The 25,633-nt window shown below is 41.6% G+C and overlaps 1 protein-coding gene across 1 annotated transcript in view; it reads left to right on the top strand.

Moving 5' to 3' along the window:
- The first annotated feature begins 9,010 nt into the window (after positions 1 to 9,010).
- The window catches only part of PARVA (parvin alpha), a 70,424-nt gene continuing 53,801 nt past the window's right edge, over positions 9,011 to 25,633 (top strand). The window contains exon 1 of the mRNA XM_075425961.1: positions 9,011 to 9,279. Within this exon, the coding sequence (XP_075282076.1) occupies positions 9,144 to 9,279 (136 nt within the window). The 5' untranslated portion in view covers positions 9,011 to 9,143. The remainder of the gene's footprint in view (positions 9,280 to 25,633) is intronic.

Below are 25,633 nucleotides of genomic sequence, written 5' to 3'. Positions count from 1 at the left end.
AAGTCCGATGTGTACCTCATGGGGATTTAATTTTGGGCGAGAATAGTCCATAAATAAATTGTATAAAGTTAGTTGTTAAATAACCCTGTCACTGTCTGTTATCACTGTTATAATTGTTATATTTTGTACCAGTAGTAGCATAGTAAGAATCGTCCAGATTAAAGAAGGATGGATTTTTTCGATGAAAACCTAGCAGAGCACGGTGATGATGGAACTGGACCTGGTTTTCAACAACTGGCATCCAGCGACTTCATCAAGATCAACATCTCCTGCAGACTGTGGGCACGGGCCACACCAGATACATCAGCCATGAGCTCCGGATGCAGCAAGTGACCGCCCACCACCACACATCACCTCCCCTGCCACGGAAGACCATAACGACAGATGGAGCCTGAAGTCATGGATTAAATGAACTCAACGGACACTTTAGAGTGATGATCCATAGACTAAAGGAATGATATCTGGAGACAGGAGAAGTGGTGGTGATCAACCGGACAGTGGGGGACCTGGGCATGACGTAGATGGTATGGAATAAGGGGTGGATAATGTCCTGGGTTTGGCCAGAACAGGGTTAATTTTCACCGGACTCCAGGAAGGGGCACAGCCGGGGGGTGGGGGCTGACCCCACCTGGCCATACAGAGCCGGGTATTCCATACCATGTGACGTCACGCTGGGTTCCGGTGGGGGGGGGGCGGTGTGGCGGGAAGGCACTCGCGGCTTGGGCGGGCGCAGCGCCGGTCCTGTTTCGGGAGAGCGGCTGTTGTACGGTTCGTGGTTGTGTTTTCACCTTATTTGTATCGTTGTTGTTCCTGTTTTCCCTCTGTTTGCTGTTCTGTTAAACTGCCCTTATCCCGACCCACCAGTTTCTGCCTCTTTCTTTCCATTCTCCTCCGCACGCCGGCGGGGGGAGGGGCGGCCGCGTGGCGCTTTTGTTGCCGGCGGCAGCCGAAACCAAAACAAAGGGTCATTTGACTAACTACATATAAGCACTCATTGAAACGACTGTAAATGCAATGTTAGAAATTAATTTTCTGCATATTTGTGAGTTTTAGTGCACCATGTATTTTTGAATAAGAAGTTGAAGCAATATTAAATACCTACATTTTGTAAAATGGTAAGGGATTATCAAAGGGGTCACTACCCTCAAAACGGTTACATGCTCAAAAAAGCTTTGGTATGTCACAGATTAAGGTCTTTAACATATGCTAAATGATAATTTAAAAATAATAATCCAGACCCAATTATTATTTATAAGGTAGGCTTTACAATTGCTTGATAAAATACATCACAAATAGTATCATAGGGTGTGATGAGTGGTGTACCAGTCAAAGGTCTCCCTGAGAATAATTCCTCAAAAGGATTGCAAAAGATGTTGAGTTTGTAATGTCAACACTTGATAGAAAATATTGTGGGTATATTTAAACTACATTTATCTTGCTGCTTAGGAATATGCATAGATTTGGCTTGAAGTATCTATCTCCTTTCTTTTTTGTACGTGCATTTGTAGGTATTGGCAAAGCAGATGTGCAGAAATTCTCCTTAGTATTTGGTGTAAATTAAGCACTTTCTTAAACCTGAGATATTTCTGCAATTTAAGATTGGTAGTATTCCCAACTGTATGTACGATGCACTAGATTTTCAAAATGAAAAAAAAAAAGGAGAAACTGAAAGACTGTTTCTTTCTGAATATCATTTTACCTCATGCTCTGAGAAGATCTGATGTTCTCGTTATTTCATGAATGGTGCTAATCTGCAGCAGTTGCCTATGGTACAGCCAAAGTTAGAAGCATTCCTGTTACGAAAGCTTTAAACTAAAAAAACTTCTTGCTAAGTACTTGTAGGGTAACAGACACACTGGATCCTGTCACAGTAATTTAAGAATCATCTTAAGTTTCTGCTGTATTGTAAGAAATTTAAAATACCCTTTCTAAAGATAAAAGCAAGATTTTACTATTGACCACAGAAAAATAATACACCTCTATTGGTGCAAGAAATATACTATTGTTCTGCAATATTTATGTATTTATATTTATTTATTAGACTGTTTAAAGGGGATGAGAGTGTCTGGTTGCATTTTACACTTTGGATGTTGACTCTGATTTTGATTGATAAATGTGTATTTCTAACAGCTATGTATAGGTAAAGCTGTGCATTGTAGAGTAGATAGCTTTATTGCTTAGGTAATTAATTAGTAACAAAATATCAATTAAGATTTAAAAATAATATTCTCAGTTACCATAACTTTAAAGGATACCTTTAAAACATAGGACTCTAACAATATAATTTGTCTTTCATGGCAGTGGAAAGACAGAGGAGAATCCTTCAATGTGTTCCAAAATTATCATCAGACTTTTTTTCTGTCCTTAACGGGCAAAGCATACCTGATCTTCAGATTACATTTTTATTGAGATGGATTGTGGTGATAGATTTTTTTAAACTAACGCTAATACTTAAGATTGACACAAAGTAAATATTAATAAATAAAATAAAACAATAAATATTTTAACATTCTCCATTGAGATCTGCTGATATTTCCAGTTTTGTGTAGAAAATTTCTGGATTTTATCACTGTTCCCAGAAGCCTCATGTAACCCTGTAGACCAAGACTAACTAGAACTTCTGTTACAGCTTTGCGTAGAAAACATAGAGTCATAATGCTTTCAAGGTACTTTTAAAAGGTTTTGAAACAAACTTCTTAGTGCTTTGCACAGAAGGGGAATTGAGTAGAAACCTCCAGCCAAAGACTGTCTTTTTTCACCTCAGTTTTACAATCTAAAAAGTCAATTCACCTTAGCGTATCTGCTGTACAAAGAGGAAGAGGAATGACAGCCTCAGAGAAACAAGATTCCTCTAGTCCTGGGGAGGAGATTGCTCTCCTCTGCCCAAGTCCAGCCTGCTTGCCCAGGGAGATGCGCAGACTGCAGTCGGTCAGGTTCAGGTTGCTCTGAATCCTATATAAGCCCTGAGATTTCAGTTTACAGCAGACACCTGTTCAGCTATAAAACCAAATGTGCTTTCCTTTTAGCTCCAAATATGTGAGTTCTTGAGAGTACTAGAGTCAACAGAAGCTGTGGGCCATTGGCATTTTATGCACCTCAAAAATATTCTTTGCTAAAAAGATACTTTTCTGGATGCCATGTGGTTGTAACACATAGTCCACCCAAAACTGTGTGTCTGCTCTTGAGTGGAAAAACTTGTCAGGTTACTGTTACTCTGCCTGATATTAAGTACCTCACAAGATTAGATCCAAAAATGAACTGTGCAAGTGATTTAGAAAAATAATAAACTCTTAAGTCATTTAAAGCAGGTGTCTATATATCTCGAGAGCAGAGAAGGAGGGGGAAAAAAAGAGAAGCTATGTGCACTGTTCACAGGTCAATTTAATATGGTTGACTTGTATTAGAAATGTATTTAAACATTGGTTTAGTTATGAGTCTTCTTGCTGCTCAATCTTTTCTGTAAATTGACTCACTAACTTATAATAGATTTGTTCATTTTTAAGTCCTTGATGCTGTCATTGTTGGGTATAATGTGATGTGCTGGAACATATTGACTAGGTCTCAATGGACTAGATGTGAGCAATTTTCTGTTTGAAAAAATAAAACTGTGTCTCACTCTGTGAAGTCCCTGAATCATTTCCACAGTAGTTTCTCTCCACCTCTATCTACAATTTAATTACGTGTGTCTAGGAAAGATCTATAGGTAAGAAATTATATCAGTTTCTTAATTCATATACTGGTAAGTAAATCACACCATCCTGCAATTCACAGATCCATTTTATAGTTTAGGAATAATGACACACTGAAGTTAGACGGCATTCAACTCTAACACAAGAGGTTGCAAACTCCAGGAGATCAACAACTTCCTTGCATTCTTACATAGGAATTCACCACTTAATTTCCTTAAGCATGACATACAAATGATAACAGCTCCTTGAAGATTGAAGGAAAAGTGTCGCTGCAGGGATGACTAAGAATTGGTGATCAAAACCTGAATTGCCAATTTTCAAATTCCACTATTTTTACTTCTGTTGGGTCATGTTATTTTGCTGCTTTCTATCAGTGGGAGAGCCTTACAGCGCAAGCCAATGTGCTGCTTGAGATGAGAGAAGCGGATAAGCAAGATCTGGGCTTATGTTAGTGCCTGCACTGTTGTCCTCTGCTCAGTGGCTCTGAACTGATTGATAGTTCTTTGCTCTTCAGAGGGCAGATGGACAGCTGCTTCTCTTCAGAGGTCAAGGTAATTTTTGGCACATTTGAACTGAGGTTTTTCTTCTACTGTCATGTCCTTGCCCTTCCATCTTGTGTGCCTCAGAGGCAGATAGATGTGGTGGTGACTTCTCTGATAATACCACATGTAAATTCTCAGGACTGCGCAGGAATTACCTGCCTGCTGGATTTATTGGAAGTAATATGTCAAACTTTTATCCATGTTCAAAACCTCGCAGCCGCATTGACTCCTCAGCCAGGTGGTCAACAGCTGGGGGGACTTGGCTGGTCCAGGAGCAGGATATGGGTAGAAATGCCTCCATAGGGATTTACTGAGGCTCCTTTCCTATTCACAGCACAGACACCCACACCTTTGTCCCCTCTTCAAAAGATTATACACCTATAGAAACTCAGTTGGACAAGAAGTTGAGGTAAAGGATTTTGTAAGCCGTTATCTGACTCAAGAACAATCCATTTTCCCCCCTAAGGTAAAAGAACACCACACTGATTTTTAGGGTATTTGGCCAGATTTATCTGGGCAGTGGCAAAAAAAAAATAGAGATCTTGTGCTTTGAAACCTCTGCTTTCTAGCTCAATGCATATCTGATTTCAACTAAGGTTCTCACTTTTGTTTAGTAGTCTCTTTCCAGAAAGACAGACAGCATTGTCTTTCTTGCTTGAGCAAGTAACAGGATCTGGCTTAGCAGACTGGAGATTCTGTACATCTTTTAAGACTTTCCTGCTGTTAAGATCTAAAGCTGTCCCTGCTGGGCTTTGCATGGACCACACAGTTGTTGCATAGTTTAACACGATGGGTTTGCCATGTTAGCACACAAATACTATCCCTGCAGTCTTCATGGCAGCCGCATCTCATGAACATTGATCCTGGCAAATACTTTGTGATGAGTAAGGTATTTGCTGGATTTCACCTAAATCTCTTTACCTGATATATAATTGTGTTTTCTTCTATTGGTTCTAATGAACTACGAAAAGAGACAAGCGCTGCATGAATATTCCAGCAAGCACATTATTGGCATGTAACACATGTACAGAATTATAGGTACAAGTGAAAGGCACAAGCGAAGCTTATAAAGAAAAAAATCATAATACCGATTCTTTTTTTCTAAAAATTATCTCAATAAGTCCAGATGTAAATGCAAGTAAACTTGGCCCCGTATTTATAAATAACTGATTGGTGGAAGGATATGTTATCAGAAGCATTAAATACCAGGATGATGTTCTCACCTTACTGAGAAGCCTTCTGGAGAAGAGAAGGCGCCGGGGTGACCTTATAGAAGCCTGCCAATATTTGCAGGGGGTCTACAGGAAGGATGGAGAGGGACTTTTCACAAGGGTGTGTAGTGACAGGACAAGGGGGAATGGCTGTAAACTAAAAGAGGGCAGATTTAGATTAGATATTAGGAAGAAATTCTTCACCATGAGGGTGGTGAAACACTGGAACAGGTTGCCCAGAGCAGCTGTGGATGCCCCCTCCCTGGAAGTGTTCAAGGCCACATTGGATGGAGCTCTGAGCAACCTGGTCTAGTGGAAGATGTCCCTGTTCATGGCAGGGGAGTTGGAACCAGATGATCTTCAAGGTCCTTTCTAACCCTTACCATTCTATGATTCTAACCTGTGTGGAAATGCCTTCTTTTCTGAACAGGCTCTTTTAATGTGCTGTTAACTATTATTCAGGGTGGGGTAGCCACATTCAGCAGTTAACCACACGGAACTGGCAGGTCACTAGAAGGCTGACTGCAAACACCTAGAAAAATAAAGAGGGTAGACTTTGGTCTAGCTCTTTTTTTCCTGAAGACAGTGAAGGGTGTTCCTGTAGGCAATCACAGCAGTAGCAGCAGGTTGATAAAATATTTTTGAAAATTCCAATTCCATTCTTTAAATGACCAAAAGGTCAAAAGGCTAGAGCAGGGGTATGCCTAGGAGAACAGTATTAGAAGAAAACTCCAAGGCAAATGAATAATTTTTTGCATGGCCTTAATCAGCCTGGTTGCTGCAGTGCTCTTTCTTACTAGCCTAGCCTGTGGTTGGTATGTCACATATCCTGCCTCTTCCACCTCATTTGGGAAGTAAGACTCTGTTCGTGATAATTCTGAGTCCCATAGTAAACGAAATAAAAAACAGGTGAGCATGGACACATATGCAGGTGAATAACAATGATTTGAGCATGTGGATTTAGCCTTGTTTTATTTCCTGGCAAAAGTATATATGTGATCAGGATGCAATTAATTTGAACTACTGGTTGGCTCATCTGTAAGAACAATGCCCTGACAGGGAGCACGGCGAGAGCTCTCGTGGTCTGCTCCAGTTTTCTAAATGCCAGATGCCGCGGGGCCAGACTGCACAGCAGCCTGCTGACTACTGTGTGCTGCACGTGGCATCATGGAACATCATCATGAAAGTATTCAATAATCAAATATAAAACACAGCAAAAACCTAGCCAAACAAATCCCCACCAAACTTATATGCCGCTTTTATTTGCAGTTAAAATACTGTATAAATAAGAGCTACACATTTAAAATCAACGTTCCTATATCTGCCATAACTTAGACCTTGTGTGCATCTATAAGGCCTTTTGTGCTGAATACAATCTTAACCTAAGGTCATATGTCCATCTATATTCCCAGATCAAAAGAAAAAAAAAGTAGCATATGTAGTTCTAAACTGAAGATACAGGGGGGGGAAAATGTAACTATCCTCCAAGAGAAACATCGCAAGTGGAAAAACACTGCAATAATGTTATACCCAAAGAACTGCAAATAAATTCTGAAAGAAACCCATAAAAAAAAACCTCCAGTAAACTTAAGTCTGTCTGTTGCTTTAGCATTATTACTTAAAGCACAGAGTATTTGTGTTTCCACATCTGATAAAGTTGATTTTATACACATGAAGTTTTATTTTAAATTTATTTTCTCCTTGTGATGTGAAATACTCATAGCTCACGAGGCTACTAAATAAGTAATATTGCATTTGTCATTAATTTACATATGCTGAGTGTAGTGAAATAGGAAAGATGCTGGGTGTTTTCAGCTATTTTCTGTGAAACATGGCAAACGCATGTCGAATTCTGACTTTCCCATACTGCACCACCCAGCACCGGTCACTGTTTGTGAGCTATCTGGCTTGTGCTTTCTGTCTTTAATACAAAGGCAAGCGCACTTGTGCTTGCTGAAATGCCCTCTCTTCTCCTGTGCCCACAAAAACCCTATATGGACATCTCTGTTTAGTTATTTGGGTCCAAAGGGAGGGATAGTTGCGCCATTGCTCTGTTTCTGAATGCCACAGATTCATATGCATATAAAAGAGGGCTTGACGTGTTTACTTCTCCCTCTTTTGAAACAGTCTTTTATTATGTCCTCAAAAATTATTTGAAACTGTTCATCTCCTAATCCACACACTGTGTGAGTAGCATCGCTGTAAAAAGAGGATAATGTGTGAAATTCAGACTGTTGTGTAGACAACAACTGTGAGACACAAGCGGTGCTACGAGCCAGAGAGCAAATGTCAGGAAAGGAGAGATTGTGCTAGTGGTTTGGGTTCGTTCCTGCTTTTAACTGATGGCGGTATGGATGAAAAAAGTTTTTCTCCAGGGCATCTACAAACTGCATGCAACAAATACACACTGATGGCTACTCCTCATCAGCTAACCAATGCTACCGGCTTGTAAAAACACAACAATTATTATCTGATTTAGAAATATCCTCATGGTGATTTCATTTCACTTATGCCTAATGGATAGCTAGGTATTTGCATGAAGTGTGTGTGGCTTTTTGCCTGAATTGTTAATCGAGTGATTAAGTGGTAAATGAAAGTAGTGCATCCAGATGACATTAATGCTGTTGCAGTCCTGGGTGCCTCCTGAACAAGTCACAGCAAATTATCTGTTTTAAAAATAGTTCTCTCCTAAGCTACTCATCTGCAAATCAAAGCAGGAATCGTGTAGGCAATCTGTGATACTAAGTCACCTTTCTTTCCCCCTGGTTTTTACAATGGTCTGACTACAACTGTTGGTTTCTTTCTTAGCAGTGGATAGGATGATGCCCACCGCCTCTGACCACAGGCGTAGCCAAAACCGACAAGCAGAAGAGCTTCTTTGCAATATGTGCTCAAGACTGAAATGTTTGTAGTAAGCTTGAAGGTTAACTTGCACGCAACTTTTTAGTGACACTTTATTACCTCAGTAGTTCTTTCCTATCGGTGCTTACCACAGGGTGTAGCAACATCTGCCTGCGGCTCTAACCCTCCCCCCATATCCTTCCAGAGCCTTCACTTACGAATAGTTATGGATGAATGGAGCTGTCTGAGCCCTGGTCCTGCCTGTCTACACCTGCGTTTAACTTTTGGCACCCGTGTTAACTCGCCCTCTCGTGCCGGTGGTCACCTACGCTGACGCATTTGACCAACCAGCCTGAGCTAGCCACCAGCTCCACGGCACCGCAGTGCGAAGGCGGATGGATCGTGGGGCGAGGCCATGTCCTGCGCCTCACCCAAAAAGCTGTGGGTCCCCAGGCCGGGAGGGGAGCGTGGCCTTCGCACCACCCCGGGGCTGCAGCCCAGCTCCTGCCCGGGGCCCCTTCCTCAGCCTGAAGGACCAGACCCCGCGGGCAGGCACCACGAGGACCCTCGGCCCGCGGCTGAACGCCCTGAGAGGGGCAGGCAAGGGCGGCCCGGGGCTGAGGGAGCGGGGCCCCGGGGCTGAGGAGGGGGCCGCGGCGGGAGCCGTGCGAGGGGAGCGAGCCCTCCCCAGCGGGAGGGCGGGCGGGAGGAGGGAAGGAGCGGGAGAGCCGGGAGAGCGGAGCAGGAGCTGCCTCAAATGCTTGAAATAATTCCGCTTCCGTTCAGAGCCGGGAGCAGCCTCCCACGGCATCGGCGCCGCGGAGCCGTCTCCTCCATCCCCGAGCGCCGCCGGGGCCATCATGGCAACCTCTCCCCAGAAGTCCCCTTCTTCCCCCAAATCCCCCACCCCTAAATCTCCCCCGTCCAGAAAGAAAGATGACTCCTTCCTGGGCAAGCTCGGCGGCACGCTGGCGAGGAGGAAAAAAGCCAAAGAAGGTAAAACATTACAGGTTTGCACGTTTCCTGGGAGTTACCTTAACGTATTGGGGGGGGGGGGGGGGGGGGAGGAGACAGGGGGAGAGGAAAAGGCTCTGGGGAGCGGAGGAAGGGGCTGACGGGGGAAGGAGGCGCGGGGTGGGGTGGGCACGCGAGCGGCGAGGGAGGAGCGCGGCTTGGCCGGGACCGGGCGGGGGCCGCGCCGCCTCTGCCCGCTGCCGCCGCTCGCCGGTGCCAGCGCGGCGCGGCGGGGGAACGCGGGAACGCGGGCGGGCGCCGGCCGGGAGACGCCTCGCCCACCCCCGCCGCCGCCAACGGCCCCCCACGCTGGGGCTCTGCGGCCGAGGCGGGCCCGCCGCACCGCGGGCCGGGCGGTGGCGGCGGAGGGCGGGGGGAGGGCTGCGGAGGTCGGGCCGGGTGAGCGGTGCCCCCCCGTGTGGGGGCCGCGCTGAGTTCGTACCGCGGGCCGGGGCCGGGGAGGGCAAGGCGGGCCGGGCTGGGGTGCCCGGGCCGGAGGAGGGGAGCGTTCCCTGGCAGTAGGCGAGGCGTTCGGGCGGCCTGCGGGCCCGCCGGGCCTCCGGGTGCGGGGCTCGTCCCGGCTGCGGGCCCCGCACGCCTGGGCCGCGCCTCGCAGCCCGCTGGGAGTGCCTGCATTTGAAGCAGCGGTGCAGAAACCCGAAAGCTTGGTACTCGAATCCTCTGTGGCTTGTTTGTTGTTCTGCATTGGTGTACAGCATGGTCGTACACGTTGCTCTGAGACCAGTGTAACGCACATAACTGGTTTAGCGTTTGCAATAGTCATCATTCCTCAAAGACTTAAAAGGAAGCAAAAAGCTTTGCGCCATGACAAGTGGACCTTGGAAGAACACTGAGCGTGTACGATGGTCTGGTTCTTTGTCCATACATGTGAATCAATATCTACCCCCTTCTGAATCGGCCATTGTGAAATCCCGTGAGACGGAGCACTGGAATTTAACCTCACCCACCCAGCATTTTCCCAGCTGATGTTAATTTAAGTGCAGTGCGACTAGAGCCAAAGTAACAGTCGCTTCAGATCAGTTTTCCGAGAAACGTTCGTTGCTTAGAAGTGCAAAGAAGTGTATTACGCTCAGCAGACCCTTGCTTCTGATGTGTATGTGGGTAATGAAACCAGGCACAGTGTTTCAGAGTTGCACCAGTGCTGTAGACGAGGATGATAAGACTTTGGGGAGTACAGCCCCTCACTCTGTAACTACCACATCATCTTTCTGAGGTGCATGGTCTTGCTTTTCAATTAAAATGTGTGTTGTGTGATTGTGCTTACATCATTTGGCTTTTTCTGGTCATTGCAGATGGCCCAGAAGTTGATGAAATAGTAAATAATGGCAAACTTTGTTAGTTACTCAGTTTGTTACGTTATTCGGTTAAGAGTATTTGTGAATCTTAGTGTTACTGAACTAGCTACAACTTTCTGCAGTGAGTCTACATATTAGCTATGTTTAGAGATCTTTAGTTTAGAGGTCTTTAATTTAGCCTATTTGTAGTAGATTTACAATGTCCAGTATTATTATTAAACAGTGCTGTTTTCCTCAGTGACAGATATCAAGTCACAAATCTCCAACTGTTACAGGTAGCAGTTACTTTCATCCACAATCTTGTAATCTTACAAAAAGATGTATTCCGTGAAATCATACTTCTTTTCATTACGTCTATACCTGTATTAAATTTATTGACTAAAACTGCCATTTCATTATTGTATTGATATTTACCCTTTTGAAATTTTGGAACAGCATGAGCATTGTCCTTGTCCTTAGTGTTTCCCAGTTTTCTAAAATCTATTTAAAAATAACAGTGGTTTGGAGAAATTTTTTTTAACTTTGTGAGTAGTTTGTTATTTGCTAATGGAAGAAAAAGTATTTTACTAAATTAACCTTAACATACTTCGTACTTCTGCACATATTTATCACATTTCTTTAGTGGAAACACATATAGTGGTGAAGTTGATGCTATGCTATCATCCTTTTTTTGTTTGTTTTTAGCAGATTCAGATGGTTTCAAAGCTGGTAAATCCTTACTGTGAAGCCTGTCCTCTTCATGCTTCCTAATCTTTCCTCCACTAGAAATAAATACGGATGTGCACACTATTAATGAGTCACTTTGTTTCTTGCAGGCTATGATATGCATGGATTCCATCTTAAGTTATGCTGCCACAGTTTGTAGGGCTCCGTGTGTATTTGAAGTCTAGCTAGGAACTTCATCTAGGAGATCAGATTGCTTGTTCATCTAGGCTCTGTTCTTTTTCCTTCTTTAGTCGACCTATCTAATGGCAGGTTTCCTATAGAGACAGGTCTCGTTCATAGGAGTGCACATGGTTACCCAAATGTTAACACAGAAAAATATTAGGAAATGCTCAAGTATAAGTTGTAGGCATTTGAAAAAAAAATGTTTTTTTCTGCTGGCCAAGTTTAGACGTTCAACTACGGTAAACTAGAATGAAGTAGTCTTGGATGGCACCTTTACTCTTTCTTAGTGTTTTTTGTAGAACATCAGGATCTATTCTGTATTCCTGTTTGTTAGTCTGATAGAGATTTCTACCCCGTTTTGTTGTGAATGTTGATCTCCAGTCATGTAAGGTCTCTAATTAGTATGAACTATTAGTAACTCTAGAAATAATGCTGTGTTTTTTTCCTGTGTGGGGCATTCGTTTCCCATTTTACCTACTTTGTCTTGTGCTTTGTGATTTTAATATTCCAGTAGAGTAAATCTACGTTCTGGATTTCACCTGTCTCAGTATTTCTTCATGAGGCAACAATTCTGGCTATTCCGATTTATGATTGTCTTTAATTTATGGATGGTAGAATAAGTATTCTTCTTTTAGATGAGTCTAGACTATGCAGAAGATGCCTCTGTCGTGCCAGTCTCCTGATCAGCTGGTTGTAGACCTGGCTGGAACTACTGTGGCTTTTTTTCCAACCTGTGCACTCTCAAGGTGTGCCAAGGGGCTGCTGCACACAGATCTCTGCTTTGTTCCTCTGCTGCATGCCCCTCTGTGTTAAGCCAGGCCATGCTCAGGGTGTGCACCTGGAATCATAAACTTGGTTGCATACCTGGGTCTTGCAGCTTAGCAATAGGTCAAGAAAGTCAGTGGGGCTTGGTGCGCTTATGATAAGGAGCAACTGAAAATTTCCCTGTCTTTCAGTTGGTATAAGTTCTGCTGTTACACAGAGGACAGAAATTTATGGATTTACTTCAGTATTTTATCACAAGAGCTGAGAATTAGTATTTTTAAATAATACAAAAATGTTTTATCTCTTGTAGGGAGTATGCTAATTACATTTTAGTACTGTCTGTGTTATATGTGTACTTAACTGTTGTAGATGGTGTATGATTATACGTATATGGTTTTTGTATTGATGCCATCAACAGGCATTTTGGTCATTGTCAAAATGATATTTTTATATATTGCAACAATAGAGTCAGTTCCAAAATGCTCCACCAAATGAAAATCCATTAGGATCTGAAGTGACATTATCGTGAAGAGTAATGCAGATTATTTATAAAGAGGGTAAAGTCTATGTAGCTTAGATGTAGCAAAAGTAGTTTATAGTAAAATATAAAATGTTCTATAATAACATTAATTTATATTTATATGTATAAAAATATATGCCAAGCCTTTCCTTATGAACTTGGAAATTCTTGGTGATGGTTAGTATTCTACTCAAGTTAGAGATGAGACTATCCTAGATAAGTGAAATTAATTCTCTGATATCACAGTACAAGTTGTTGGGCAAAACAGAGAGTAACCTGAGATGCTGTTACTTGAGATATCACACGTGATGTAAGCAGGGATTAGTCAGAGTTTAAGACATACATTAATCTGGAAAATACAATGTCATTAAATATTAGAGAATATTTCATAGTATCTGAAATTTGGAGCTCAAATTTGCTTATGTTATCATCTGCCACATAGGGTCTTATCCTAGTTTTTGTTTACTGTGTCTCATCACCATTGGTGTAATTCAAGGATGCGAACATTGTACTCTAGTCTTTTCTGTGAGAGCATGAGCAGCCGCATGTTGAAATAGTGTGTAAATTCTGTTAAAGTAACAAAAATCACACATGATTAAATACGCTTGGAATTAATTGTAGTTAGCTTTTTATCTAATGAGAAAATTGTGAGATAATACTAGAATATTTGATGACTTGTTTACAACTGAACTGTCATATGGAAAAAAATATTTGTAGTTTATAGTAAGATTGCATCCCTTTGATTCCTGAAAAGCATTCAGAGACTAAGCCCCCCCATATATGCTACTGGAGGTTTCCAGTCCTTATCTAGCGGGAGTTAAGATGCATGGTGGACCTCATTGCATTAGCAAAAAGCAACCACAAATTAAAATTTTTGTAATTTACTTATAGTAGTCTGCATTGTATACTCAACATATCTTTATACAAGTGCAAGGAGAGAACAGAATGACCTCTTTCTTTCAGATGTCGGGGTGTGTGTTGTGTTATCTTATGAGTTTTTCATGGTGGGTTCAGTGAGGTCATGTGTGATTGTCCTTCTTGAGTTTTTGTGGCCTGGCAATTACAGACACAGAAATTTCACTTCTCCTAATAGCTTACCTTAGTGGAGAATTTTAAGAATTGGCCCCTGACATGCTAATAAATCTGAGACACATTTGGGAGCAGAGAGCAGAGTTAAGAATTGCTTAAATTGTGTAGAAGCAGATGGGAAACAGACAGCTTGGACCCATGAATTTGGTAGAGAGCAATTACTGCTCATTGTGCGGGCTCAGTCGGTTTTCCAATAGATATGACATCAATTACAGTAATTTGACTGCTCTTCTGCCTAGTTTATTTGGTGTTGATGGGCAGGAGAAGGAATGAATTGTCTTCTAGCTTCCACTTATAATATTTCTTCTTCTTCTTTTGTGTGTCTTGTCTTGTTTTGATTTAATTTTGGTATGTGAGGTCACGGTAGGCCGTATTCTCCATATGCCTAAGGGAAGAGTATGTTAACAGCATAAAATATTGTAGATTCTGATATTTCTTGATAATAACCTTAAATTTCTTAAGATTTACTTGTTGCTATCATGTATTTCACAGAATAATGTGAAATTAGAACAAATTAAAGATACAAGTTAAGAATAAGTGTAGGCTGATGAGAACTTTTCAGGTGGTTTAAGTAAAATTTTTGTCTTTCTGCAATCCGTCACTAAAATGCCTTGCTGTGTGACTCAGAGATGTCATGCCTTGGTCTGCCTATGGGCATTTTACTATGAAAGAAATACAAGAAGTGTTCTGCTGAATTTTAATTGATGTATATGAATTATTTCATTTGGACCTGCTTCTGCAACTTCTTTTTGGGTAGAGTAATGCACTAATGGTGCAAATGACTTTTTTTTAATATCAGTAGACTTTTGTTTTGCTTGTCTGTTTCTCGTGTGAGAGATTCTTGACTAGCTTGAATGCTTTGCAGGCTATTTCTTTTCTACTGCTCTCACCTGATGCGGTATTTAAAATGCAGACAAAGCTGAAAGAAGAAATTATATACGTCCTACCGTTGTGTTTGCTAATATGTAGTGCAAATGATGAAAATGGGCCGCTGAATGCTAATTTCATACCGGTGCTTTGAAGATGGCATACAGTGTTTTCTATGAAAAGGAAATGGCGTGGGGAAGGCTTTGTCGTCACTCTTATATCAGTACTTTTGAATTTCTGTCTTTTACTGCAGCATATCAGTACATTGACCCTAGGCCTTCTTGTGCCATCAGAATAGCTGAACAGCTGGCTTTGATGTCTGACATAGTGCGCTTTACCTCTAACCTTAGTGCGTAGCAACTGAAATGTGCTTAGAAACTTTCCCCAACCTACTGCGTTATGTACTCCCATGTCCCTGGTGTAACACCACAGATGCATCGTAGACAGCTGCATAGCTGATGCTGGAGAAGACCTATGAGTACCACTGTTGAAATAATTATTGTATTGGAGCAAGTTCTGTTAGGTAGATAAAATACTTCTGTTAAGTGGAAGGAACGTGGAGAGCGAAAAGTAGAGGGAAGACTCACCTCCTCCATTTGTTGTCATTTCATTGCTGTGAGTGTTCTGAGCACATATACAGCGTATGAAAGGAAAACAAACTACTCAAGAGGAGAGCACTGGGCTTTTGTTTCCGTCCTTTGAATCCAAAGTGTCAGGGGATACGTAGGGAGACCTCTGTGCTCTGACCGTTGAAGGGATTGCTCGGTAGAAAGACAAATGCCTCTGAAACACTTCTGTCAGCGTAGACAGAACACCCAACTGTTGCTTGTGCTGTGATGGCAATAGCCCTCTCGGGCATATTTGTAAATAGCAGCTCCAGCATGCTTGAGGCTGTTTGTCATCTGTCAAGCTGTACTGCGTTGGGTTTGTGCGGGTGAAAGAGTATCTGCTGTAGCATTTGATAGCTTTTGGTCTGCCTCTCTCTTGCCTTCCTGCCTCTGCCTCCTCTTTCCACAAGTGCTGCGCTCTGCAATAAAGAGAAACTAATCAGCACTGTTAGCTATTATCTGTAAAACAGTAATAGCTGCTCAACAGTGTCTGTATGTGGCTGAATCAAGGGTCAGGTCCTCTTATATTAGGCACTGTACTTTCACAAACAGTGCAAAGAACCCCTGCATGCAGTAGTTTGCAACCTAGAGCTCTTTATCTGTATATCCTGCATATTTTTCTGTCTTTTTTTTTCCTCCTGTAATCTGCATTTTAACATTATTTCTGGCATTTATTTTTTTTTCTAGAAGTCGTGATCTCTTTGGAATTTTTATCTAATGCATTTTCTCTTTGGTTTTGGCTTCAGGAGACCTTTTTTTTTTTTCTTTAATAAACTTTGGCTCTGGTTGGTTCAGAGAAAGATATGAAAATACTGCCTGTGAATGCATTTCCGAATCTCAGAAGTCACGGGTAATCCCAAATTTTTTTAGAATAAGTCCTTGTTTTAACCAAATATTCTTGTAGAGCCCAGTCCAGTTATGCTTGGTCCGTGTGTTTTCATCTACAGCAATCAAATGCGTAGGAACGCAGGAGTCCCAGTTGCCTGCAGACAGGTTGTTGAGTCTGTTTCCAGAGGTATCACAGTAGAGCTGAGTGTATCAGTGCCTGCCTTGTGGGATGTCTCCTAGCATGCGTAAGCGTATGTGAAGGGGTTAGGTCATACAGGACTGTAAAACATAGAAGTCATAAAATGTGCGGACGGGGTTGAGATCAGCACAAAATGCAGCACTGCCAGTCTCTGCTCTGGCAGCGAGGAGGCAGAGGAGCCCGCGGTGGTGGGAGGACCCACACGTGCAGCAAGGGGTGTGCATGAAGAGGGTGCAGAGCCATGCTCTCCTGCTTGTTCCAAGAGGAGCACCCCCAGCCATTAAGTCCATCCATCTGCTTTTGAATTAACTAGACACAGAACTTTTTTTTTTTCTTCATTATTTTTAACTCTGCACATGATTACATTCTGAAACTTACTGCTATAGGATGTTTTGGATGCCAGAAATATTTTTTAAAAAGGATGGGAGGCTGAAAATGGATCTGGGTGGATTCTAGATGAAAAGAAAAAAGTCTGCAGTGACCCACATGCAAATCATGTAGTCTATGATAGGCATTTTAGGTTCAGAAACCATTAAATACCTATCATGAAATCCACAGCTATTAGGAAGCTTATATCAAGAGAAAAAAATCTGTTGGTTTGCTTTTCCCTGTTTGTGTTGTTAAGAATGCATTTCTGCCAGGGGCCAGGACACTGGACTTTGATCTGCTGTTCTGACCCAGTATGGCCATTAATGCTGTTGTTCTCTGCCTACCTGTTTGTGGGCACAGAGCCACTGAACTCTGCCTTTGCATTTGACTTCCAAAAGCAGGCTTAGATAATGTGGGCAAGCTAGCTGTTACAGAAGTATGGCTTTTATTTCCTGTGTTATTCCCATTTGAGCCGTTTCTTCATCGCCTGAGCCCATAGGTTTCATACAGGATAAAGCTGAAGATGCATGGAACGGGTTAAAGGAAGGGGGCGGTGAAGAGGAGCAGAGGAAGGGGTCTGGCTGCAGCAAGCAAGTGCTGCCGGGCTGGGAGGAGGGACAGGGCTGGAGGGCAGGGGAGGGAGGATGTCTTCCCTAAGGCTGTATCCATTCATCCCTTCCTCTCCCCTCCTGTCTTCAGCAGCAGCTGCTCCCCTCCTCTCCTTGTGCTGCCTTGGTCGCAGTGGTTGCTGCTGAGCTCTTGAGAGTGCTGTGAGCAGACATAGATGAGGGTGCTTGGTGGTTTGGCAGTGCTTGTTGCTACAGCAGCTGTTCCCCATCTGTGGGGAAGGGGTGGTGGCCACAAGCTGCCAGCTGGACTGTGCTGTCGTAGAGACTGACAAGCTTGGGCTGCAGAATTACTGAATAGTTAGGACTGGAAGAGACCTCTGGAAATCATCCAAAGATTCAAGTATCTGATAGTTCAGGGTCTCAACTGAGGGAAGGTGGACTGCCCTGGTCCACCAAGCTGATGCCTCTGACTGGGCCAGGTGTGATGAAGGCATGGTGACAGCATATTCTCAGTTCTTTTCAGTATCTGCTGTAATTGGCTAGATGCATAGCAATTATCTAGATGAAAGGTAAAAAAGATTAAAGTGGTGAAGTAAAATCAGCATTAAACAAGTGGTTGAAGAGCCTCCAGTGCTTCCAAATTACAGGACAGAGCCATGGAAAGAAGAAAAAGTCAGCTAGAGGCCAGCTCAGACTGATGTAACTCTATTTCAGTATTAATTTTTTTCTTTACATCTCCAGATTTAAAATATTCTATCCCTGATATCACACTCATAAAAACATGCATCCAGTCTTCAGTGTGAAGGTGGATACAACCAAGTGAAGCTGTAGAAAAGACTAAATATAAAGTGCTCATTTTCATTCTCAGGAAAGTGAATGTGCTGTCAAGAGAATCTGTAATTTTAGAACTCCAGTGTTTCCCTTACCATTTACGGAATCTGGCCTGGAGGTTAAGAGAAGACTCAGAGACCGAGACTGACAAACAGAAAAGTTCTCGCTGGGTTTGGTTACTGCTTGTGAGGTTCTACATCTTCTGAAACCCCTCAGGAGCTTCCTGTGAGTGCAGGTCTGTGCTTCTGTGAATCTCCTTTGGACAGAATCTCTGGGGTATATCCTGCTTTCTCTTTTCTCTTTTTAATGCCTTCTGCAACCAGTAAACAATGCCCTCCCTGCAGACTGAATAGTTCAATACTGGGCTGTCTGCCTTTCTCACTGAGATGAAGACAAGGACAGTGCCGTTCTTTTGTTACTTCACTGTCTCCGAGATGAGTGCTTTCTATTAACTTAATCCACAGAGCTCTGCAATCTTTTTCAGCGAAATGCTGATGTTGCTGAAGGTGAAAGCAGCAGTTGTAGGGGCATAGTTCTTTGCAAAGTGAAGCTTTAGAAAAGCAGTGGTTGAGATATACCTAAAATATTGTTGCTTTCCCATCTGCTGCTTCTGTCCTCTTCCTCCCCACACCAGTTCCTATAAAATATATGGTGCTGTTGACTTGTGTCCCTAATGACAGACTATTTTCTGTGCTAAACTGTAGCCAAAACCAAAAAGAGATGACCCGTGAAAGGGCAATCAACACTGCACTAGGTGCTGTCAGTGCTGTGCTGGGAGTAGTGTGATGCCATTTTGCATGAGAGAGGATGAGCTGGAAGGCAGGATATTTTGCAGTGCTTCACATTTTCTCTTGCAGGTCTTCCAAATGCAAGGGTGCGGTGGGGCTGAAGGCTTACCCTGATCTCTCTGTATTCCTTGTGCCTTCTCCAGCTCAGAGTGGTTCCTGTGCTTTGAGTGTGTAGCTGTACTCAGAGCACTGAGTAGCAAGGCACTCAGAGACTTGCTCTTTATATGTATCGTCACATATTTTCTGTTTGGTGTGCTAATACTTATTAATAGATAGCATTCCTTGATTTTAATACCCTTGTCCTTCTTGGGATTGGGTGTGTATGTGTGTGTTGAGTGTGCCAGTGAGTTAATTCACTTTGGTAACCAGACTGAAACACAAACAAAAGAAGTCTTGGACCAAGAGCAAAATCACATCAGCAGTCTTGTGTGAATCCTTAGCCTACCGTGCAACTACCGCTTGACAACCTGTGCACAGGCCAGAGAAAACCAAGAGCCAGAAAAAAAAGAAAAACAGGGATGTGACTGGTCAAGAGTGAGTTGTATTGGCAGAGCTGTATTAGGAAGATTAGCCACCATCTGTTCACCCTAATCCTGCACCTGGCTCTAGACTGTGCCACTGTTCAACCAAGTGATGATCTTACTCAAAATATTAAAGAATTATGGGGTGAAGTAACAAGGCTCTACAGTCTCTCAAAAGTTCTGCTTTTCTTTTAGTTTTGTTGTAGTCTCTGTGAATAATTGCATGTGGTGGTATAAAATGTTCTTATCATATATGTGGATTTAATGCAGAATTGAAGAGAGCACATTGGTCGTGAGTTAGCGATACTGCTTTTCTTTTAGTCTCTTCATTGCTCTTCGTGTCGTCTTATAGATGTTTGTGTTGAGCACCACATAGCTTACCATTGTTGACAATACCTTACTCATCTTGTTTTTCTTAGATAATTATTTTTGCAAAAGAGAATACCTGTAATATATATTTTTGTGAGTCATTCTTAGTAGTTGTAGTCGTGGTTAAGTCCTTCTGGCTTCTCTGATTTCTGCTTAGCATAGAGCTGATTCTGTTCTGTTCCTGTAGAGTGACAGAGCAGTTTATGGCACTGACCCAGTGGTGGGTGAGATTAACCTTTCTTCATAGTGAAACCTGTGGAATTCCACTTGCAAAAAGGGACTTCAGTCAAGGTAGTAGGAGAGGAGGTATAATAATTGTCAGCAACCACTGCCTCCCTTCAAAAGTTCTGAGCAGAGACTGAAGGGCACGGTAGCGTGAGTAGCAGCTGTTCATCTCCAGAACAGTAGTGATGTCCCAGACATGAAAATACAACCTCATACTGGAAAAGCTTTGAAAGCATAAGAAATCCTAAATGTGATCTGAACATTATAATTTCCTGAATGTTTCTTTAGTATAGGGTGCATCATTTTTCAATGGAGTATGTGTTCACAAGAAGAAAAATCTGTCACCACATCTTTAGTATTTGTACTGGAGTTTCAAGTAGTACTTGAATCTCTTTTGCTTGCCTTTGCATGGAGTAAGACAACTTTTAAATGCTCTAATTAGAGCTGGCCTCTTGGCTTTGGTGGCTGCAGCAGTTCTCAAGCAAACAGTTCAGGTGAAGTTATCTATGCTAGAAACAGGATGGAGAAAGTGAGTTATGAAATTATTCTTTTCATACATATTTTTCTGTATTATCCTTTGGAGATACCAGTGTTTTCTGCTAGCCATGTTTATTTGGTATTTTCATATAGTGCTTTCCTGAGTTCATGTCTACTAAAAATAGCTAAAGATCCGTGTTGCCTGTGATGTTCAATAGGTAGACTTCAACATAGCCCTTTTCAGATAGTGTGTAGGTAATGACTGCTGGTTTCTTTGATGTTAGGACGTAATACTCCAGCTTCTCATTTACCACAGGGGAAGAAAGTAAGTTACTTCTCATTGCCTGACCATGGGCTTTCTAGCCCTGGCATCCAAGGGAAGCACGTTACTGGGTCAGTGCTGTCCTGCCAGTTGTACCTGCACCTCTTCAGCTCACGATTGATCGTTTCCCTGGAATTACAGACAATCAAAGACTTGGGTGTTAAGCAGTCCTAGGGCTATGGTGGACCGCCTTCCTGGCTTAGAAAACAAGCAGGCGTCATACTTTGCAAACAGGTGAACAGGGGTACAGGCAGCCTAGAGAGCACGTGTGCGGCAAGGGTGGGTGTGAAGGTCAGAATTTCACAGACAAGAATGTCTAAATTGCTGTGTCCTACTTATCCAACTGTGAGCTGGATTAATGAAAGGGAGAGTTTAGATTGAGAAGTACTTTGGGTACATTTAGTGGGAGAGGAAAGAGATGTTTTCTTTTGTGTCTGTACAGGTGGTCCTTTTGAAGCAAGCCAAAATAAGCTTCCTCACCTGGGTAACGGCCTGAATAGGTTGGCAGGGTGTGAATCCATTTTCAGTGTGTGTAAAGAAAGTTGCCTGTGTACAGCCTTTCATTTATTTTTTTCTTAACAAGTTTCTTCTTCAACCATCAAGTTAGGCTGAGGCCTAATAATTTTTTTTTCTTCTAACTGTAGGCGGTTCTAAAGCAGCAAACTATTAATAGTGAAATATTGGTTTGGAAGAACACTAATGCACAGGAGATTCTAGAGCAAATGAGGCAATGCTGTCAATGGTTCAGATTGTTCTTAATTACAATAATGGCATTATAGGAGCTGCAGTTGCTGTCGGGCACAAAAGAAGATAATGATAATGTCAGGGTGTTCAGAGTAAATGCAGTATAATGTATTGCAGTACTGGATTCAAAAGATGATATGCCTAACTTGTCGTCGGAGTGCATGAAGAAGAATGGTAAAACGCCAGAACAGTTTTTGTTATAACTGTGTAGTTCAGGGTTTTGTTTTGGGTTGTTTTTTTTTTTTTGTGGCCTATGCTTTCAGTCTTAAGAAGAAATATCAGTTCTTGTGTTTAAATGATGTGTATTAATTTTACTAGAATGTGTGATCACATCTGTCCTGCCCCCTTGGAATAAAGAAATTCATGCTTTGAGAAGGAAAGGAAACGTATATTGGCTCAGTACTCTCGTACCCTCAACACGTTTGGTATTGATCCTGTTTGAATAAAAGAACATGAATATGGTAGATTTGGCCTGAGTCAGAGTTTGCCCCAGTGGCCTCTGGAAATATGTCCAGATCTGTTTGATGCATGTGATCCCTATTTTATAATGAGACAGAAAAAAATTCAACTCAGAGTTTTGGGGGTGTTTCAAAGCTGGATTTGAATTTTATGGCTGGAGGCCAAATCTGAACTGTAGCACTTGTAAACATTTTAAGGCCATATGCTGTGTACTAAAATTCATTAATGTAGAGGAAGAGACTTTACTGCAAAATAAAACATGCAGCAAAGCAGCTCGTGGTCTTGGATTCTTGTCACTGCTTTGTTATAATTCTCATTTAAGAGGTAAGAACAGATAATAAACTGCAAAATAGTGCTGGTGTTCCTCACTGCACCATGAGTGTTCAGAGTCACTGAGTGTCTTGCATACTTCTGAAAAACTCATTGCAGTGGTGGGTTGGATTAGAAAAAAAAATCAGCATCCAGTTGATTTGCATCTTTATTATTTTGTTCTCATTTAACTGACTTGAAACAGTTACTCACAAATGAATCATGTTTAACTGACTTGAAACAATTATTCACAAATGAAAAAAATTATGTAGAATCCGAACAAATATTTTTAGAAGTTGTCTCATGCCCAGAATGCCAGTATGCTTTGTAAATAAACAGGTTCCTAAACGGGCAACAGGGTGCAGGTGCTTCATAGGGCACAAGGTGGCTCCAGTTCACGAGGAAAGCTGGCGTGAGCGGAGAAGGTGCCAGGAATCGGTCCACAGGCATCAGCCAGAAGTGTGTCAGAATGGAGCTCAGCATTTCGCTGTGTTGCTGGTCTGGTATTTTGAATATGAACTGAATTTTAACGTGTCTTTGGAAGTAGACTCTGTCTAATCCTTGAGTAGGCCTAGTAAATTTAGATTGCATTTCGCTTCTTGTATTTCATTTTTGAAGGAGTTACCCCAGTGGATTTTATGTGATGTTCTGAGCTAAATTGCTTTTGTCTGAGTAAAAGGTAACAGCTCTGTGTGCAACTTCTCAGGGTAAGCTACAGAATAAACTGAGCTGGTGTGTACAGTAAGAGCAGAAATGTAAAGTAAGCTTAGGTGGAGGATAAAACAGAGATTCAAAGGTTCATGAGAAACGTAGTTGGTTTGTTGTTTTTTTGGTTTTTTTTTTCTTATCAAGCAGGTCATTAAAATTTAATGAGTAAGGGAGAGAACAGAGTAAGTTGATAATAAAATCTCATATTGTAACCAAACAACCAAAAATGCTTTGTGTCTGTTGGTCTTGCACTTTGTAACAACAGCATTTTTGCTTTCAGAGTCTCTTAGAAATAAATTACTTGTCCAATTCCAATGTAATAATAGCTGCTCATAGTCTGCCCTTACACAGAAGATCTTCATCTGAGCATTTCTAAACACCTGAGAATTTTTGAGTGAGGACAGAAAGGGAGAAATGTTGTTCTTATTCATACCATCTGCTTGGAGCAACTGAGGCAGAAAAAGGTGAATTAAGTTGATTTACTCATGATCTTTTGCAGGTTAAGAAGGGGAAACGAGCAGTAGTCTTCTAATTTCAGTCTTTAGCCTTGCTGCATTAGACAGCGCTTTGTGCCATTCACGGTTTTTGTTGTTATTTTAACTCTGTTGCATGTCTTGATACAGTTTAGATTTTTATATGAAACTGAACTTGTAACTGGGTTTTTTGGTTTTGTTTTGTTTTTTTCACAACAGCTCATTTGCTGTTTAATTTTTTAGTTTGTGTGAACTAGGCAGATATTTTCTGGGTTTTGCATTTTTTAATTTGCTTTATATATTGTTGCAGCAGGCATTATGTTAGATTAATATATGAAGAAATAGCATTTCTTAATGTGATCTTTACCTTTATGCTGACGAAGGAGGTCTTGGTTAAGAGGTTTAAGCTGCTTTACTGAATAACAATCTTTCTCAAAGTACTTTCAGGTGTTAAAATGAATTCATAAATCTAACTTTCCCACATTATTTGTTTTAAAAGTCTTAAAGCTTATAGTTTTTCTCTCTGGCATGTAGTGTTGAATACAGCAAAACAGCTTAGGTACAAGACCTATGCAGAATTAATATTGAAAGTAAAATAGTGCACCATTAGGACCATTTTGACTTAGTAGATTCTATGTATTTTCAGTTTTCCAAATGAATTTTATCCAGAGTTAACTGTGGACATGGTTACTATTAGGAACTCCCCATATTAGATCTAATCCCTTTGTTCTTCGTTCAGACAGAACACCCATTAAGGTCAAAGAAAGTTTTGACTGAATAAGGAATACAACAACTGGCTCTAGTTTTAGTACATATAGGGCCAGATTGTGGGTCACAGCCAGTTTAAAAGTGTACAGCTCTAGTGATTCCAGATCTTGTGCATAATAGGTGGATCCTTCACACTGTTACAACAGTACTTATTAACGTGTTAAATACAGAAGAAAAAAACCCGAGAATTTTATGACTGCTCAGAATCTTGTTAGCGTGTCTTAATGTTTTGTGTTTCTGAGCTGAATTTATGAAAATATGTCTTCCAAAACATTTCCCTGTTTTCATGAGAGAGTGAAGAAAATAGAAGTAATCAAAAATTGGAATTAAATACTTGAATAGTTTGGCCAATTAATAAACCTGAAGTTGCAGAATAGAAGGTCTGTGGGCTGGAGCTGGCTCTTAACTTAATGTTAACTTACATTTAATTAGCCAGACCAGATGGAAGCTGGCTAAGCTTCGCATGAAGGCTTGTGGGAAAAAGACATAATCTTCCATTTTGTCAAAGGAACTAATACCACAGATTAAAGGTCGGTGTTCTTTTCGGAATTTAAAGAGTGGATGCGTAGTGGCTGACCGCAAGAAACAGCAAGGGCACTAACAAATTAACCCCTAGATGACTAGTATACCAGCTCTGCTTCATTTGATTCCCCAGTTCAAACCATTGGTCTCCAGTTTCAGTAGTAAATCCCAGATAGATAAGAATGTCTGTAAATTTTATTCTTTTGTCAGGAAAGTAGTCATATGTAGGTAGTTAGCATGGATAGAGAGATGAAGCTCTGGGGAAGGTTTTCTTACTCAACCTAGTAAAAATTTGTGCTGTTCAGATGCTAAGCACTTGGGATCAGTCTGACAAACCATTTAATTCCTCACTTAACAATAAGCATACAAGTAGACAAGTCAAGTAGACAAGTCAAGAAACCATTCACGTGCTCAAAGAGGTGCATACATGGATCAGCTCAGAGTGCTTAGAGCTTAAGGACTAAATCAGGCACATACTATATTAAGGCTTGAAAATGTAGTGGAAAGAGTGAAGCAGATGTATCAGACTGAACCGTAAGTATAGCTGCAAGAAATTACACATTTTAAAAATGAGGAAATTGGAGTCCATTAAAAAAAGAAAGAAAGAAAGGGGTTAGGTTTATGCTATCTGTTTGAGCATTTAACCGGTCTTTGGTGATACTTCCTAGCGGTTTCAATAAGATAGGAGAGAGCTTTTTCTGAAGTGGAGAATAGTAACTTACATATGAAGAAAATAAGGAAAACTTAGCGTTGCCGTGAAACATCGAATGCCACGTTGCTTGTGCAGAAAGTAAGGTAACCC

This window comes from Opisthocomus hoazin, chromosome 7 (assembly GCF_030867145.1).
Source record: "Opisthocomus hoazin isolate bOpiHoa1 chromosome 7, bOpiHoa1.hap1, whole genome shotgun sequence".
In the NCBI taxonomy this organism is placed as follows: Eukaryota; Metazoa; Chordata; class Aves; order Opisthocomiformes; family Opisthocomidae; genus Opisthocomus; species Opisthocomus hoazin.
This window is presented reverse-complemented; position numbering and strand designations above follow the sequence as displayed.